This window comes from Phalaenopsis equestris, unplaced genomic scaffold (assembly GCF_001263595.1).
Source record: "Phalaenopsis equestris unplaced genomic scaffold, ASM126359v1 Scaffold000598, whole genome shotgun sequence".
NCBI classification, from domain to species: Eukaryota; Viridiplantae; Streptophyta; class Magnoliopsida; order Asparagales; family Orchidaceae; genus Phalaenopsis; species Phalaenopsis equestris.
The window spans coordinates 220,239-235,155 of NW_018165038.1; the positions used below are offsets into that span (position 1 = coordinate 220,239).

At 34.3% G+C, this 14,917-nt stretch overlaps 1 protein-coding gene across 1 annotated transcript in view; it reads left to right on the top strand.

Moving 5' to 3' along the window:
* LOC110029616 (protein CHROMATIN REMODELING 35) overlaps positions 1-14,917 on the top strand; it is a 77,834-nt gene that overhangs the window by 12,304 nt on the left and 50,613 nt on the right. The window contains exon 2 of the mRNA XM_020731987.1: positions 11,927-12,413. Within this exon, the coding sequence (XP_020587646.1) occupies positions 11,927-12,413 (487 nt within the window). The remainder of the gene's footprint in view (positions 1-11,926; positions 12,414-14,917) is intronic.

Genomic DNA, 14,917 nt, shown 5'->3' on the forward strand with positions numbered 1-14,917 from the left:
AAGACCAGACCTCACTAAAAATGAGGTCAACACTCTTCTGTCTCGCCATCCTCTGCCATCATCAAAATTGATCATACTGGCGCTTCTCTGTTGGAAAAGGCATCTGTCATCTCAAACTCCACAGAAGGTAAAAAGACCATGCACTTGCCATTTTGGGTAAAGGTTTTGGTATTTCTGAACCTGTCATGCTGCTTCCTACGATCAAACTGCCACAATATCTATAACAAAAGATGACAAACATCCATCAACACTAAGTCGCACTATACCTGATTCTGCATCTGCTTGCACTAGACACCTCTTGTTAATGCTGATCGCGTTCTCTTTCTTCAACCATGCTAGTGGATATGGTCGAGGATGTCTCTAATTCGTGATGCTAAACTTGTCCACCATCAGTATGCCACATTCTTACTGCTACATCCATCGATGATGACATTGCGTACTTTTCTCTTTACAGAGCAACGATGTAGAATATATTGTGGTTAAGCCACTGCTGCTCAGTCGGTGCCTTAGTTTGAATGACTCATCAAATTACAAGCATATCGCTTTCATCTGGTGGAAATTGGTTCTTCTCACCCTTCTCTTCAGCTATCTCTTTGCTCATCAATTCCTCCAAAACAACCTGCTCGGTGAAGGACACAACTTGATCATTGGACAACTAGAAATGATGTGTCCAAAACCATGACATTGAAGCATTTCCTGGCTGGTATTGTAATGACCGTGCTATTTTTCTCATGCTTCTTCTCACTTGGAGTGACTCTTTCATGCTCCTTACTTGTCTGCTCCACTCCTCGGGGCATGCTACTCCCGAGGTTTCAAACTGTGGGTGGTTGCCTGCTTTAATTCAATTGGCTCTTCACTTTCAGTGCTAAGATCTGCACGTCCCTCAATATCTAATATAGTTGCAGCGGGTTCACATTACTGATGGTGGGCTTTAGGCTTCCCAAGTATGGTTTTAAAAATAAGGCCGGATCGACTGGTTCAACCTTGAACCGGTCAGCCAACCGGTTCCGCCCAAGCTTAGAACCATTTTTGCATATAATCGAGATTGAACTGGTCAAAACCAGGGTTGAATCGATTCTATTTTTAAAGAACTGACCGATTAAACTATTATTCAATTTTAGTATTTTAATTTTGATTTGATGCCAAAAATAAGTTGTTTAAATTAAATATAGCGAAAATTTCATGACTTCAATTTTTATTTAGAATATTATTCAAAATATTTAAAAATTTATAAAGTACAAGCACAAACACAGATACAACAAGATACGATTCGACGACACAACATAATTGAAAAAAATAGAACACGATATGGCATAAACACATTTTTTATATTTAATAAATTATTGATATAAATATATATTTTAAATATTTTCTATTAAAGACATCACAAAACAACCAATGCAATCATCAAGAAAATATTATGATCTTAGAAGTTATTTTTAGCAATATCAAAATATCAAAAAATTACTAAAACACTTAATACCAATGTCATCCATAATAAAATATAACAACATAATTATCATTAATTGGAGTTAATACATTTAGTAGTGGTGTCATCATTTGTGTTAGCTCTATTGCCCTCATCAATGACACGTTCACCTTCATCACAAAAAACACTGTTTCTAAGAATGGCTCATCAAGAGAAAGATGAGTAACTTCAAGGTTTCCAACATCCTCCATCGTAGCCAAGACATCTTCACCAACATCCCATAATTTTGTGCCTCCTTGAGAATATTGTGCTCCTCCTAGATAGAGGATAAAGATTAGTACGAACAAATACCAAATCTTCACCTCAGTGCGGAGTAATTTTGTTCCTCTTAAGTGAATTAATAAAAGAATATGTACTTTAGTTTCTTTCAAAACAAGAAGATGAATACAGTTGAGCCAACAATTTAAAATCTAAACTTTGCAGTTGTGGGGAACTTGCTCCATAAATCATCTACCATTCCTTTCCATCCATAATAGCTCTATAAGCTATGGAGTCATGATTAGAAAAGACACCAAATTAACAATAGATCTTTCTTCAATGTTTTAAAAAAATCGTCTTTTAAGCATTTATTTCTCTCAATTGATATCTCCATGACTTTATGTGGTGCTTCACTTAGCCAAGTGTGATTATAATACCTAATAAAAAAAATACACTTACAAGTGATAAAATTAATATAAGTTAGAATTAATAAAGAATAAACATCAAATCAATACTACCTTTAATTGAGAGAGTGAGCTAAATAATGAATAGGCGTGTTGCTTTAATTCCATCTTTCTACTAAAATCTCATATACAACTTTATAAAAACTGGAGTTTTCGTTGTCTCTCTCTTTCCCTCATGTAGATATATAACACTTTTTACCTTTTCTTTCATAAAATCCACATATTGTAGATAATGTAGAGATGAGTTTTATCTGTATCAACCAATCTCAACATGTCGTACACATGTTCTATAAAATCAATAACATAACTAATTTAATCTCACCACACATCATCCAAGATTTTTTACTTCACAAATTTTATCTTGTTTATATCATCTTCACGATATATATTCCATTTGACACTTATTACCATTATTTGTAGCCCTTATTTTATTGTTTTGAATCTTCTAAACAAGATTATACTTGATGCAAGTCATTTTCAACTTTACAAACTCATTGGATACTGATAATCTCATTGAATGATTCATAATAAATGTTTTTATAACATTGACATCCCTTATAATGTCAATTGTTCAACTGCATTGCTCATAAGTTGTCTTATTTTCTTATATATTATTTATTACACATATATTCTTCAATGCTAAGTTCAATGCATGAACAATACAAGGAGTACAAAAAATATTAGGATATTGAGCCCCAATCAACACTCCTGCAGCTTTGCACACAAGTGCATTATCAGTGATTATTTGAATAACTTTATTTGAACCTACGCCCACAATTACTTTCTTCAATTTCATTGACAATGTAGAACTTATCTTTATATGCCCTATCACAGTTAATAACTTATATAAACATTGGTCCAGATTCCGCGATGCCCATGAAATTAACGAGAGGTCTTTTTTGCACACTTGTCCAACCATCACAAACTATTGTAACTTTTTTCTCATTCCAAGTCCCATTTATAAGCTCAAGCAGTTCTCAACATGTGCTGTCTTAAACAAATAATGTTGTTTTTAACAAATTATAACCAGGAGGAATATATCCAGAGATTGTGTTGTTAGTTGAATATTAGAATGTACTAAAATAATATGAATTTCTTGCCAAATGAAATGCAAGAGCTAGAGAATATAACATTCGAGCAATTTCTTCATGCAAATAGTCTGTCTTGCAAATTAAATTCTCTTTCTATAACACTATTACTCGACTTTTTTCTTTTCTTATGATCATAAACATAACCTTCCACTCTAAATTCCACTCTAAATAAATGCCCACTCGACTAAGAGCTAAACAACTGATTAGAACTACTTTGTCTGGGACTGGAAGAAGGAATTGGAACCTTCTTAAATGCAACATTTTTTTTTTCTGTTCTGCATCAACATCTAACTCTACATTTTTTTGAATTTATGTTGAAGTCATTTTAGGACAAGCTCGAATACCAACTCCAGATTGTCGAAGCAGATGTGCTATAACCCTATAATATGTTCTCTTGAACTTTTCTTGACAAAAATGACACTGAATTCAATGTTGCCTCCTGCACCGATTGATCCAAATTTATTTAATTTGGTGACATGCCCATAATGGCTTTGTCTTGTTCTCAATGGGCTTGTTAAAGTCACTTGTAGTAGCCATTATCCTATTAATTAATTGCAGAAAGTAGAAACATTTAAAATTCACACATATATATAGTAAATAGTAAAAGGATAATGAGGCATTTAGATATATAATTCAATCATAATTTTTGATCTACAACAAAAACAAAGCACCAAATTTCATAGTAATTGTATGTGGGAGGAAAAATGTCGGTGGCCTTTTTTGTTTGGTTATTACAGTACATATAGGCTTAAACAAGCTCAAACTTTATCTTAATACAAAGAGTTTGGTTCAACTCAATTATTATAAAAGTGGGAAATTTACATACATACAACCCAGTTCTGATGCATTAACATCCCTAGCACCTAAACCTCAATTATTTCATATAGACCACCTTCCCTATGCATAAAAATATGTATTTCACTGTTTAAACGTCAAAATGGTGGTTTTTTTATGTGAAATGAAGGATTTAGGTGGTATGTATGTAAATGCCCAAAAATTGAAAAGAAAAAACCATAATTTTTGTATAACTTTGCAATAAAAAAAACTGTAATTTTTTTAATAAAAAAACTGCAACATTTTATATCCCGGCTCCTGTTGAGAAAAAACAAAGGTTACCGCTCGCGTGGATCATCCCTTGGCTCCCGTCGCCTCTGTGGATCGTCTCTAACTTAGCGTCAAAGCTCTGGATCATGGGGGAGTTCGCATGGAACCTTTGTATCGTGCTTTGGTTGATGCCCTAGCTAGATTCAAAGCTTAAAATTGTGTTGAAGACTACCACGCTTTGATTTCGGCTACTCGACACTCGACGATGATGGCTTCCTCCCTGCTTGCTTCGACAGGTGACTGCAAGGCTTTGGTAAGACCACAACACCTTGCAGCTTTGATTTTTTTGTTTGCCGCTTTGGATTGTGCTTCACCACTCAGTTTTAATTCCCGTGTTGGTGTCGAGCGGTGTCCGAGCCGTGTCGAGAGAGGTGTCTGGGAATTCAAATGTGTCAATACGTTTATTAAGTGTCGGACACAGTATCGGCCCGTATCAGAGCCATGTTTGTGTCTGACACGATCTATTTGGGAGTGTAGGTGCTTCATAATAAAAAATGTTATCTTAAATTAAAATATTATTTGTTAAATTATTAAAAATGATATTAATATATCATTATTCTATTTTCTAAATTATATTAAAATAATTTAAATATTTATTATATCATCCAGTTCAACGTTCGGTTTAACCCCGGTTAAACCATTGAGCCTTGAATCTTTACTTCTGGTTCAATGTCCGGTCTGGTTTTCACAATTTTGATCCCAAGTATTTGGCTATGGTGTGCTCCTCTGTCTCCTTTTGCTCACACTTCAACTTAAGCTGCATAAATTCTACAGTGGACTTCTCCACTGATAGCTTTTACTACCGCAGGTAGTAGAGCTTCAAGAAAATATCTTGGTGGTAGTGCGGGGTAGATACTGCCGCTGCATCTCCCATTTTATTTTCTCCCAAGAAGTGATTTCGTTTGGTCTTTTTTTTTTCTCTCCCTCTTCAAATACTCCCACAACAAAAAAACATTCTTCTTCAGCTTGATGGTGACAAGTTTCACTCTTCTGTCATCAGAAACCTTCTTGTATTCAAAGATTCGATCAACAGTCTTCATCCAGTAATGAATATCATTTGGATTCATTCTCCCCTTGAAGTCCTGTAAGTCTACCTTCATTCTTAGATCTCTGTATCATCCAATAAGCACGTCATCTCTGCTTCTTCTGACAGGTAATCTATCTCTATATGCTTCAACTGGCGTCTCATTTATGTATTATTTAATATGCATCTCATCTCTATATCCTCGAACAAGCACCTCATCTCTATATCTTCCAATAGACACTTCAGCTCTAGGCCTCCATTGATAATGTACCCCAAAGCATTATGAGTTGTTTTTTTCTCCACTGGAATTATCCTTACGGAAGGAATTCAGGAGCTTCTCTTGCTCTCCTTCACAGATTTCACTATTACGATCAATAATAATCCCACCCTACAGCTCTGGGCCTTTTTCTCAATGGCATCGAGTTGATGTAGTACTTGACATATTAGTTATTGTATACCACCCACAGTAGATTTCTAATCAGATTCTAACAATTGTCTCAACGGTGACTTGGTTGGGATTTCAGGTATAGGTAGGTGGAAGGAGGGAAAAGAAAATTTTTGGGGCTTGATAAGGGGGATTTTAGAAACTTTAGGATAGAACTAGGGTTAAGCTATCTGTGATATCAAATGATACATGATCTAACCCAAACCACAATAGAGCAATGATATTATTGTTGAAATTCAAATAGACAATCATGAACAATCAACTGAGATAGGAAAAAAACAACAATACAAGCATAAATATCCCACTATGGTGAGGTTCGAAGGTGGTGTCTGCGGTTGGAGGAGGGAGAAATTCAGAGGTATGGGTGGTTGAAGGGTCAAGCAGTAGCTAGGGGAAGACTGACCTGCGTCTGGACACTAGCGAGGAAGCCGGAAGGGAGGTGGGAAGGTGGCGACAACAAGGTTAGTGGGGGTTGTAGTGCTGTCTGGCGGCTGGACACATGTTAAGTGGTCGTGAGGGAGTCTGGGAAGGGTGGTCATAGGTTGGGGCAATTAAAAGGAAGGTTGGGAAGGTAAGGAGAGGGGAAATGAGGTGGCAGGGAATTGCGGGCTGCAGGAAAAATAGTAAATGTGCTGTTTTCCATGGAGGCAAAAAATACGGTGAGGGTGGAGGTGAAAGAAAGGTTGTGGGAGAGTGGAAATCGAGGATGAATGTCCCTGCTGGATTGAACTACAGTCGAAGCACCATTTGAGTCTTGGGATACAGTCACCACCTCTGAAGAGTTACAGTTGAAGCTCTTTCTCACTTAAGATACAATCTTAACAGGGAAACACTAGAAGATGATGGCTGTCTTGAACAAAAATTTACAAAAAGTCGACCTAAACACACAAAAATAATAAATAGATAATCCTAGGGTAAAGAGTGAGCCTCGCTCCAAATAGGAGGGAACACTAAGCTTGGAATGCTGGTTCGTCCCTCTCTGCCTGGTCCGAACCAATCCTCTGACCGCTATTCGCCAACTCTCTTGGGCGAGATGCCTTATGTCACTGAGAGTCTTGATGCTTGTGTTTGTGGGGGTCGTTGACAACAAGACGTCTTTGAATGCCTAGGTTGCTTTGTTGTTGATTTTTGGGAAAACTGAACATATTTCTATTCTTTTACCTAAAAGGGAAAAGATCCTAATATGGGATAGTTGGGAACAGATGAGATTAGAAAGACATCAATGAAAATACATTTGTCTTGAATGCAACAATATTGAAAAGTGGATTTGTTGAAGATTTAATTTAGCCTCATTGGGGTTTGCGAGAAGTCGTCCACTAATGGCACTGGGAAATTGTTCAAAGCTGACATGAGAACTTGACTTGAGGGTTATGTTGGGAGTTGACCAAAGTTTGAGAATGGGATGTCGACAACTCCATTGGAGAATGAATTTTCCTTGAAGATCGAGAAAAGGAACTCAACAACACGACCAAGTAGAACTCGATGATAAAGTGTAGAGATGAACTCAGCTTAAAGGGTGAGGAGAACTTGACAACTAGTCCAAGTGGCAACTTGGCTTTGTGTCTTAAAATGGAAGTCTTTGGTTTACGGTCGGGAAGGAAGTCATTGGTCAAAAGTTGAGAAGGGCTTAAATCGCATTGAGGGAGCCATCAACTATTTGAAACTTAAAATCACCTTAATGTAAAAGGTCAACAATAGAGTCACTGGCTATTTGGGTTCTATTGTATCTGTTGTATTTGTCTCGGAGTCAATTGAGAAGATGTGAGTTAGTGGTATTGCTCCTTTGATTGCTTGGAGTTAAATAACAACTATGTAGTTTTTTTCATTTGGTTGGTTGTATTTTGAAATCAGCATGAGATCAGATTTTATGCTCTACAATTACTTCAAAATCCCAAACATATGAGGTTTTATCTTTCATGCAGGCATTGAGTGACAACAAGAACAACAACAAACCTTTATTCCACTAAGTGGGGTTGTCTACATGAATCCTTTTTCTCCATTATCCTTTTTCTCCATTATCCATTACATCCTATTGAGTGTCATGTTTTCATTTAATTCTAATAGATTAAGATCATTTTTTATACAATATGCCCAAGTCTTTTTAGGTCAACATTTTCCATTTTCAGCATAAGTTGAATCTAAAATATCCACTCTCATAACCAAATCATTAGACAGTTGACGTTTAGTGTGACCAAATCATCTAAAACATCTCTCTATATTCTTGTCCGCCAGTGGTGCTACATCAACTCCATCTCAGATATATTCATTTCGTATTTTGTGTCTAAGTGTCAAGCCACTCATCCACCTAAACATTCTCATCTCAGCAAAACTTATCTATCCAGCAAAACACTCTTATCTCAACAAAACTTAACTTTGTTTTATGTTTCTATTTTAAAAGCCAACATTCTGCCCTATAGAGCATTGCAGGTTTCACCACCATCTTATAAAATTTTTTTTCCAGTCTAAACAATACTTTTCTATCACACATTAGGACCGATGCATTCCTCCACCAACTTGATTTCTACTAATAACATTCCCATCTATATCACTATCACTTTGAACAATATACCCTATATATTTAAAAAGTTCACAACTTTTATTGATTTGATTGCCCATAGTTACAATTTTGCCACTAGAGTTACTACTACTAAAATTATATTCAATGTATTCAGTTTTAGATCTACTCAAACGAAGACCTTTAGACTCAAATGTAGACATCTATAATTCAAATTTTTGCTGAATTCTTTCTTTAGTTTTATCCACAGGAAAGATATCATTAGCGAAAGACATACAACATGGTACATCCTTCTGTAAATGCATAGTAAGAGCATCGATAACTAAAACAAAAAGATATGGGCTTAAAGCTGATCCTTGATGTTATCGAACTTAAATAGAAAAATACTTTGTCAATCCTCCTATTCGAACACAAATAACAACTCTTGTATACATATCTTTAGTGACTTGAATATAAGTCATATCAACACCTTTCTTCTTTAGAACTCTCCAAAGGACTTCTCTTGTAACCTTATCATAAGCTTTGTCTAAGTCAACAAAAATCATATGTGGATCCTCCTTATTCTCTCTGCACTTCTCTATAAAATCTCTCAATAAATAACTTTTATTGTAGACCTGTCGTACATAAATCCAAATTGATTATGAAAAATCTTTGTAGCACGCCTTAAGCTATGATCAATTACCCTCTCCCATAATTTTAAAGTACGACACATCAACTTAATTTCTCTATAATTTGCACACTCTTGTGCGTCTTATTTATTCGTAAAAATGGGGACCAATATACTCTTCCTCTACAACTGGAGCATCTTTTTTGTTTTTAAAATAATATTATGGAGTTCAGTAAGCCAAGAAACTCCCAAATCTCTTAAATATATTCACACTTAAATTGAGATATCATTAGGTTCTAATGATTTTCCACCATTGATTTTATTTAAAGCTTCCTCAACTTTCTTTTTTTACTAATGTGACGGTAAAAATAAAATGTTTTATTATTATTAAATTATTAAAATAAAATGTTTTATTATTATTAACGATATTAAAATCACTAAGATCGATCGTATTTTTAAAAACTTCATTGAAAAGTTTATCAAAATAGCTCACCCACGTATGTTCAATTTTTTTCTCTAAGAAAAAACAGTTTTATTTTCATCTTTAATACATTTTTCTTGAATTAAATATTAACTTTTTTTTTTCTTTTTGTTTAACTAGTTTATAAATACATTTTTCACCATCTATAATATCGAATATGTTATAAAGATCACTAAAATCAAAATTTTTAGCATTACAAATTATTCTCTTAAACTCACCTTATATTTTTTCTTGTTATTTAAGCTGTTACATTTAAACCAATTTTTATAACACAATATTTTATATTTTATCTTGTTTTTGTACATTATTATTCTATCACCAATTATTTTTATTTATAAATTTTTTTTTTATTCTTCAAATACATCTTTTGCTACTTGTTTAATAGTATTAATTACTTTATCTCACATAGAATTCATTTCTTCATGAACATCCCAAATCTTAAAATTTTGAAGTTTATATATAAAAATAATTTTAATTATCTTTCAGGTGTCCCATCTAATTCTATGACAATATTTCATTATATATTTTTATCTCACAACACTTCATCTTAAAATCCCAAGCTAATAATTGATGCTGAGTACTTAAATTTCACTTAGAATGACCTTACAATCTTTACATTATCGATGATCTCTTTTTCTCATATGAAAATAATAACGTTTTATTAAACTTATTTTCATAATTAATAATATGCTCATCTATTTTCTTAAATAAAATATTTTCACTAACAAAATCATACGCTAAAGCAAAATCTAATATACTTCAATCTTTTTTATTAATCACTCCAAAACTGTAGCCACCATGAATATTTCTAAAATCTTCTATCATTCGACCAATATGTCCATTTAAATCTCCAATAATAATTCTTTTTTCAGGAGGTATTATTTGTATTAATTTTTCTAGATTATTCATAAATTTTTCTTTAGAACCTATGTCTAAACTTATTCGAGGAACATAAGCACTTATAACATTAAAAATCTTAGTATCAACAATAATCTTTATGGGCTATAATTCTATCTATAATTCTAGCTATAATTCTATCTCTAATTCTATTAATTTTTATAATATTATCTTTCAAACTCTTATCTATAATTACACTTACACCATGTTTAGTGCGACTCCTACTTGGATACCAAAATTTAAAATCTAAGTTATCAATCTTCTCAACCTTTTCTTGAATCCATTTAGTCTCTTGAATACATAAAATATTTATCTTCCTAGGAATTATAATATCAACTAATTTTATTAATTTTCCTATGAGAGTACTTTTATTCCAAGATCTTATCCTAATATTAGTTTCATTGACTAACTTTTTTACCCGCATCTGTCGGTACTGTGGGAACCCTTGTTTATTTGACACTACACCCGTGTGCCAATATAGCGGCCCTTGCACATTTTGCACTGTATCCAGGCCATATAACGCGCTGCTTCAAGAGGAAGCCCTAGCATTTACACAATTATTTATTCATGTCATGATTTTTTTGACAAATTTTATGTTGGCCATCGACTACCTTACGTAACTCTCCAGTTTTTGCATTCGGAGCTTGAGACCCGACAATAACAGTGTTAAAGCGTATTTTCATGCTACCAAATGCATCCTTAGTGGAATTGAATCAGCAGGCATTTAACTGATTTACTTAATGGGCTGGAATATGCAGGAATAAGGACGCCTATATTAATTCTTTCTAGAACCCGCATCGAAGGGAAGTTTCATGCATTATGTAGGTGTTTTAATCAGGGGCAATTGCATGTATTCTACCGAATTCTTATGGATTTAAGTATCTAACTCCTATACTTTTGTACATTCATAATGCCCAAGTCTTTCATAGCACATAAAAAATGCCATTATTTTAACTTTAGAAAGGTGAAATGCACCTTTTCATACATAGGTAAGGTGACATATATGTAAAAATTGAAGTTTGGTGTTAAATATGCGAATACATAGGAAACAGGTGGTATTTATGTCAATCTTTCTTTAACCAATGGAGTGCTGCAACAGAGATTTGGCCGTGAAGTGATTTTTGTTCCCCATAACTATCGATGAAGAGGCTTCTGTTAGACGAGCCCTTTTACAATAGGCGTATTGCTTAGGATTAAGCTGGCTATTCTATATTTGATTTTGCCATCTTTGTTACATACTGGCTCTTTAGAAATAGTACTTATTTTATTTAATATTCATTTTTTGTTGGCTCTTCATTTTTTCCCCAAAAGCGGTTGTCTGCTTCCCATCTTAGTCTGGCTACTAGGACATATGCACTACATTGTAATGAAAACCGGGCTTTGTTACTTCCCATTCTTTAAGGAGCTTTCATTTGATTGGACTTCTGCAATCCTCGATGACTTGTGCAATGAAACCTCCTTATTTTCTTTATTACATTTGTACAAATTCTTTTTACGTGTCTTTTACTGCAGATTATTAGCTTCTTCTGACTGTTTGTATCTTACTATATTATATCACTTGAAATCATTTATTCAATATGACAATTTAGGGAAACATATATTATTCTGCAGGATGTATCCTTCAAGTTTTAAGAGAATGAGGTTAGCCGAACAAATCATGGATTTCACCGACCCCTTTGCGGTAGCCAGACATATTGATGAGTTGAATGAGGAGAAGTATGGGAGTGCCACTAAAGAATATGAAGAAGTTCATGCTTGGAGAATGAAATTTATAAATCTTTTACCTCCCTATCTTATCAAGCCTTGTTCCAATTCAGAGCATCAGTCATTGCAAATCTCTCTAAGTTCTAATTCTCAGCCCTCTGGTTTATGCAAAAAAGTAGATTTGGTGCAAAATGGTAACAAATCATTGGTCGGGGATGTTATTGAATTGGATAGTGATTCTGATGCTGATGGTGTGAATCCTACCTTCACCCAGTCTTATCAATACGAGAAGCCAATTTTTACGCCAGTTGTTGTAAGACAGCCACCTTCTATTCAGTATGAGAAGGTTTCTTTTGGAGAAAAAGTTGAAGTCCAGATCAACAAAAGTCCTAAGGTAAAGCACATTTTTAATTTTTGTTTGTATTTTGTTGTAATATGCATGCCAAGTCAAAATGGTACCTTTCTCTCCAATTTGAATTTGTTGGCTTTAAATATGACAGTTTTTTATTTCAGTTATACTTTATTATTTTATTACATGTTTAATGTGATTTGTTAACAAAGTAATTTTATTTTAACTTTTCAGCATATCAAGGTTTTATAGTTTTTGTTATATGCTATAAATAGCAATTGGTTCATTTTTTCATCTCCCTTTGTATTGAATCTTCAATTTTTAAAAGGAGGGAAATAGCTGAAAAAATCACAACTATTTCTTTTTTAAAATAAGAAAGGAATATTCCCATTCCTTGTATGGTCTAGCAACAGTTGAAGGTAGGATAGTGGCGGGCCATCTTAGGGTGGAAATCTTGGGCTCGTAGACATGTTAATTGCGAAGGTTGGCAAGGATAGAGCTGCCGCAGTGGGGGCTCTCTCAGATTGCTTACATTGTTATTTTCCACTTTAGGAATTGAAGGTAGGATAGTGGCGTGCCATCTTAGATTTGAAATCTTGGGCTCGTGGACATGATGAACCGCAAAGGTTGTCGAGTATAGAGCTTCCGCAGTGGGGGCTCTCTCAGATTGCTTACATTGCTGATTTCCACTTTAGAATAATGTTCTATGGATGACGGTTTGAGCATCTTTAGTAGGCATTTGCATTATTGTTTCTTAGAGATTTATTTCATCATCTATTGTTAGTATTTTTTTTCTCAAGTACAATTGCTTTCATATTTTTTCTTTTATTTTATGTTTTTTTACTTCATAGTTTTACACATTTTAAAACTATATACGTAGAGATATGTTTTGGCCTAATAATACATGGATCATTTTATTCTGTTATTCTCTATTTCTACCATAGGTTTTATCTAAGCCTTATCAGGTTTAACAAAAGAGAGATCAGATATCCCTTTACCTTACCAAGTCATAATGTCATTATGGGAATCTCTATGGGGCACTTACCGGTCATTTCCTATAAACTACTTCATAAACTAATTGGGAAGAACATCTTCCATTGTTCTCACACAATTTATAAAATTATTCGAGGAAGAAGAAAGATTGGATACCTAAATGGCACCATTCATTAATTTAAAGCGATCAATCCTTTCTTTCCATATCAGGATACCTTATAATGCATTGGATTATCAAATACATGGAAGAACGTATTGAATCATTGCACTTCGTCTATAATACTGCACAAGCATTCTGGGAGAAAGTCAACATGGCTTGTTTTGATTTGGGAAGTTTTGCTTAGTTATGTAAATTCTGAGTTCAAGCTTGTGACTCAAGCAATGGAGTAAAAGTATGACATAATGCTCCACCACTCATAAAAGTTTGGCAAGCCTAAGATATCTCTGAGCCAAATAATTGATGCACGGGTGCATCAAATTTGGGTAGGAAATAAATTCCTTAGGATTTCTTTGTTTGGTCTCATAAAAAGTTTGATAAGGTGTACCGAAGAATCCTAGTGATTCGTCCGACTTCATAAATTTTAAAAACAATTTGCTAAAGTTCTAAGGAAGAAAATGGACGAGAATAATGTTTGGAGATTCCAAAAACTCAGTTATAAGATAGTTATAAGTAATAACTAGATATTTCACTCAATAATAAGAGGTTATTCTTATAATTGATGAATTCTGTCATGCCATCAGAAGTTTGGAGGAAAACTCAACACATGACCCAAAGCGTGGAATGTGTGATGATCTTTGTTTTGATATATATAAGGAGATGAATCACATGAGAGAAATTTATTGGAAACTTAACGACAAACCAACAAGTCAAAATAATCTTGAAAATCATCACAATGAAACTCTTGCTTATTAAACTAAAAGAGAGGAAGTAAAAAAGAAAAGGCAGTAAAAACCTTGGTTATATTTTCTTAATCAATGAACAATTGGAACTTCTAAACAAAGTACATCTGAAAAAACCTGCCGATTTCTCCCTTCTAGCCCACAAAGGTGCTTTTTCTCATGCTTTTAATTGTACTAAGTAATGCCATGAATCTTGGATTATTGACTTAAGAGCATCACATCACTTGATAAGGTGGGCTTACTGTTGACCTCATTTTTGTGAGGTCTTTTCTTCTCCTCCTTAGAGTCTAGGTTCTAGCTCTAGAAATCCCTATGGACCATCTTAGAAAACTAGAATTGAGACTCACCCTTCTAGAAGCTCCAGCCGATTCCTATTTTCCTTTGATGTCTAGCATCTTTGGCACAAGACCATCGTTTTATGAACGAGCGGTTATGGGCTATTTTGCAAAGATTCAAGGAAGATGATCCAAATAGGACTTCAAGCCTCAGGGAAAACATTCGTCACGACTTTTTCGTCACATACACACAAAATACACGAAATTCACGAATTTGCACGAAATCGGATTTCAATTAAGCCCAAAGGACGGGTGAAAATGCGAACTTCTCCGAATGCCCTCCGACGACAAATTGGACTGCGCCAACGCGTCCGGGATACC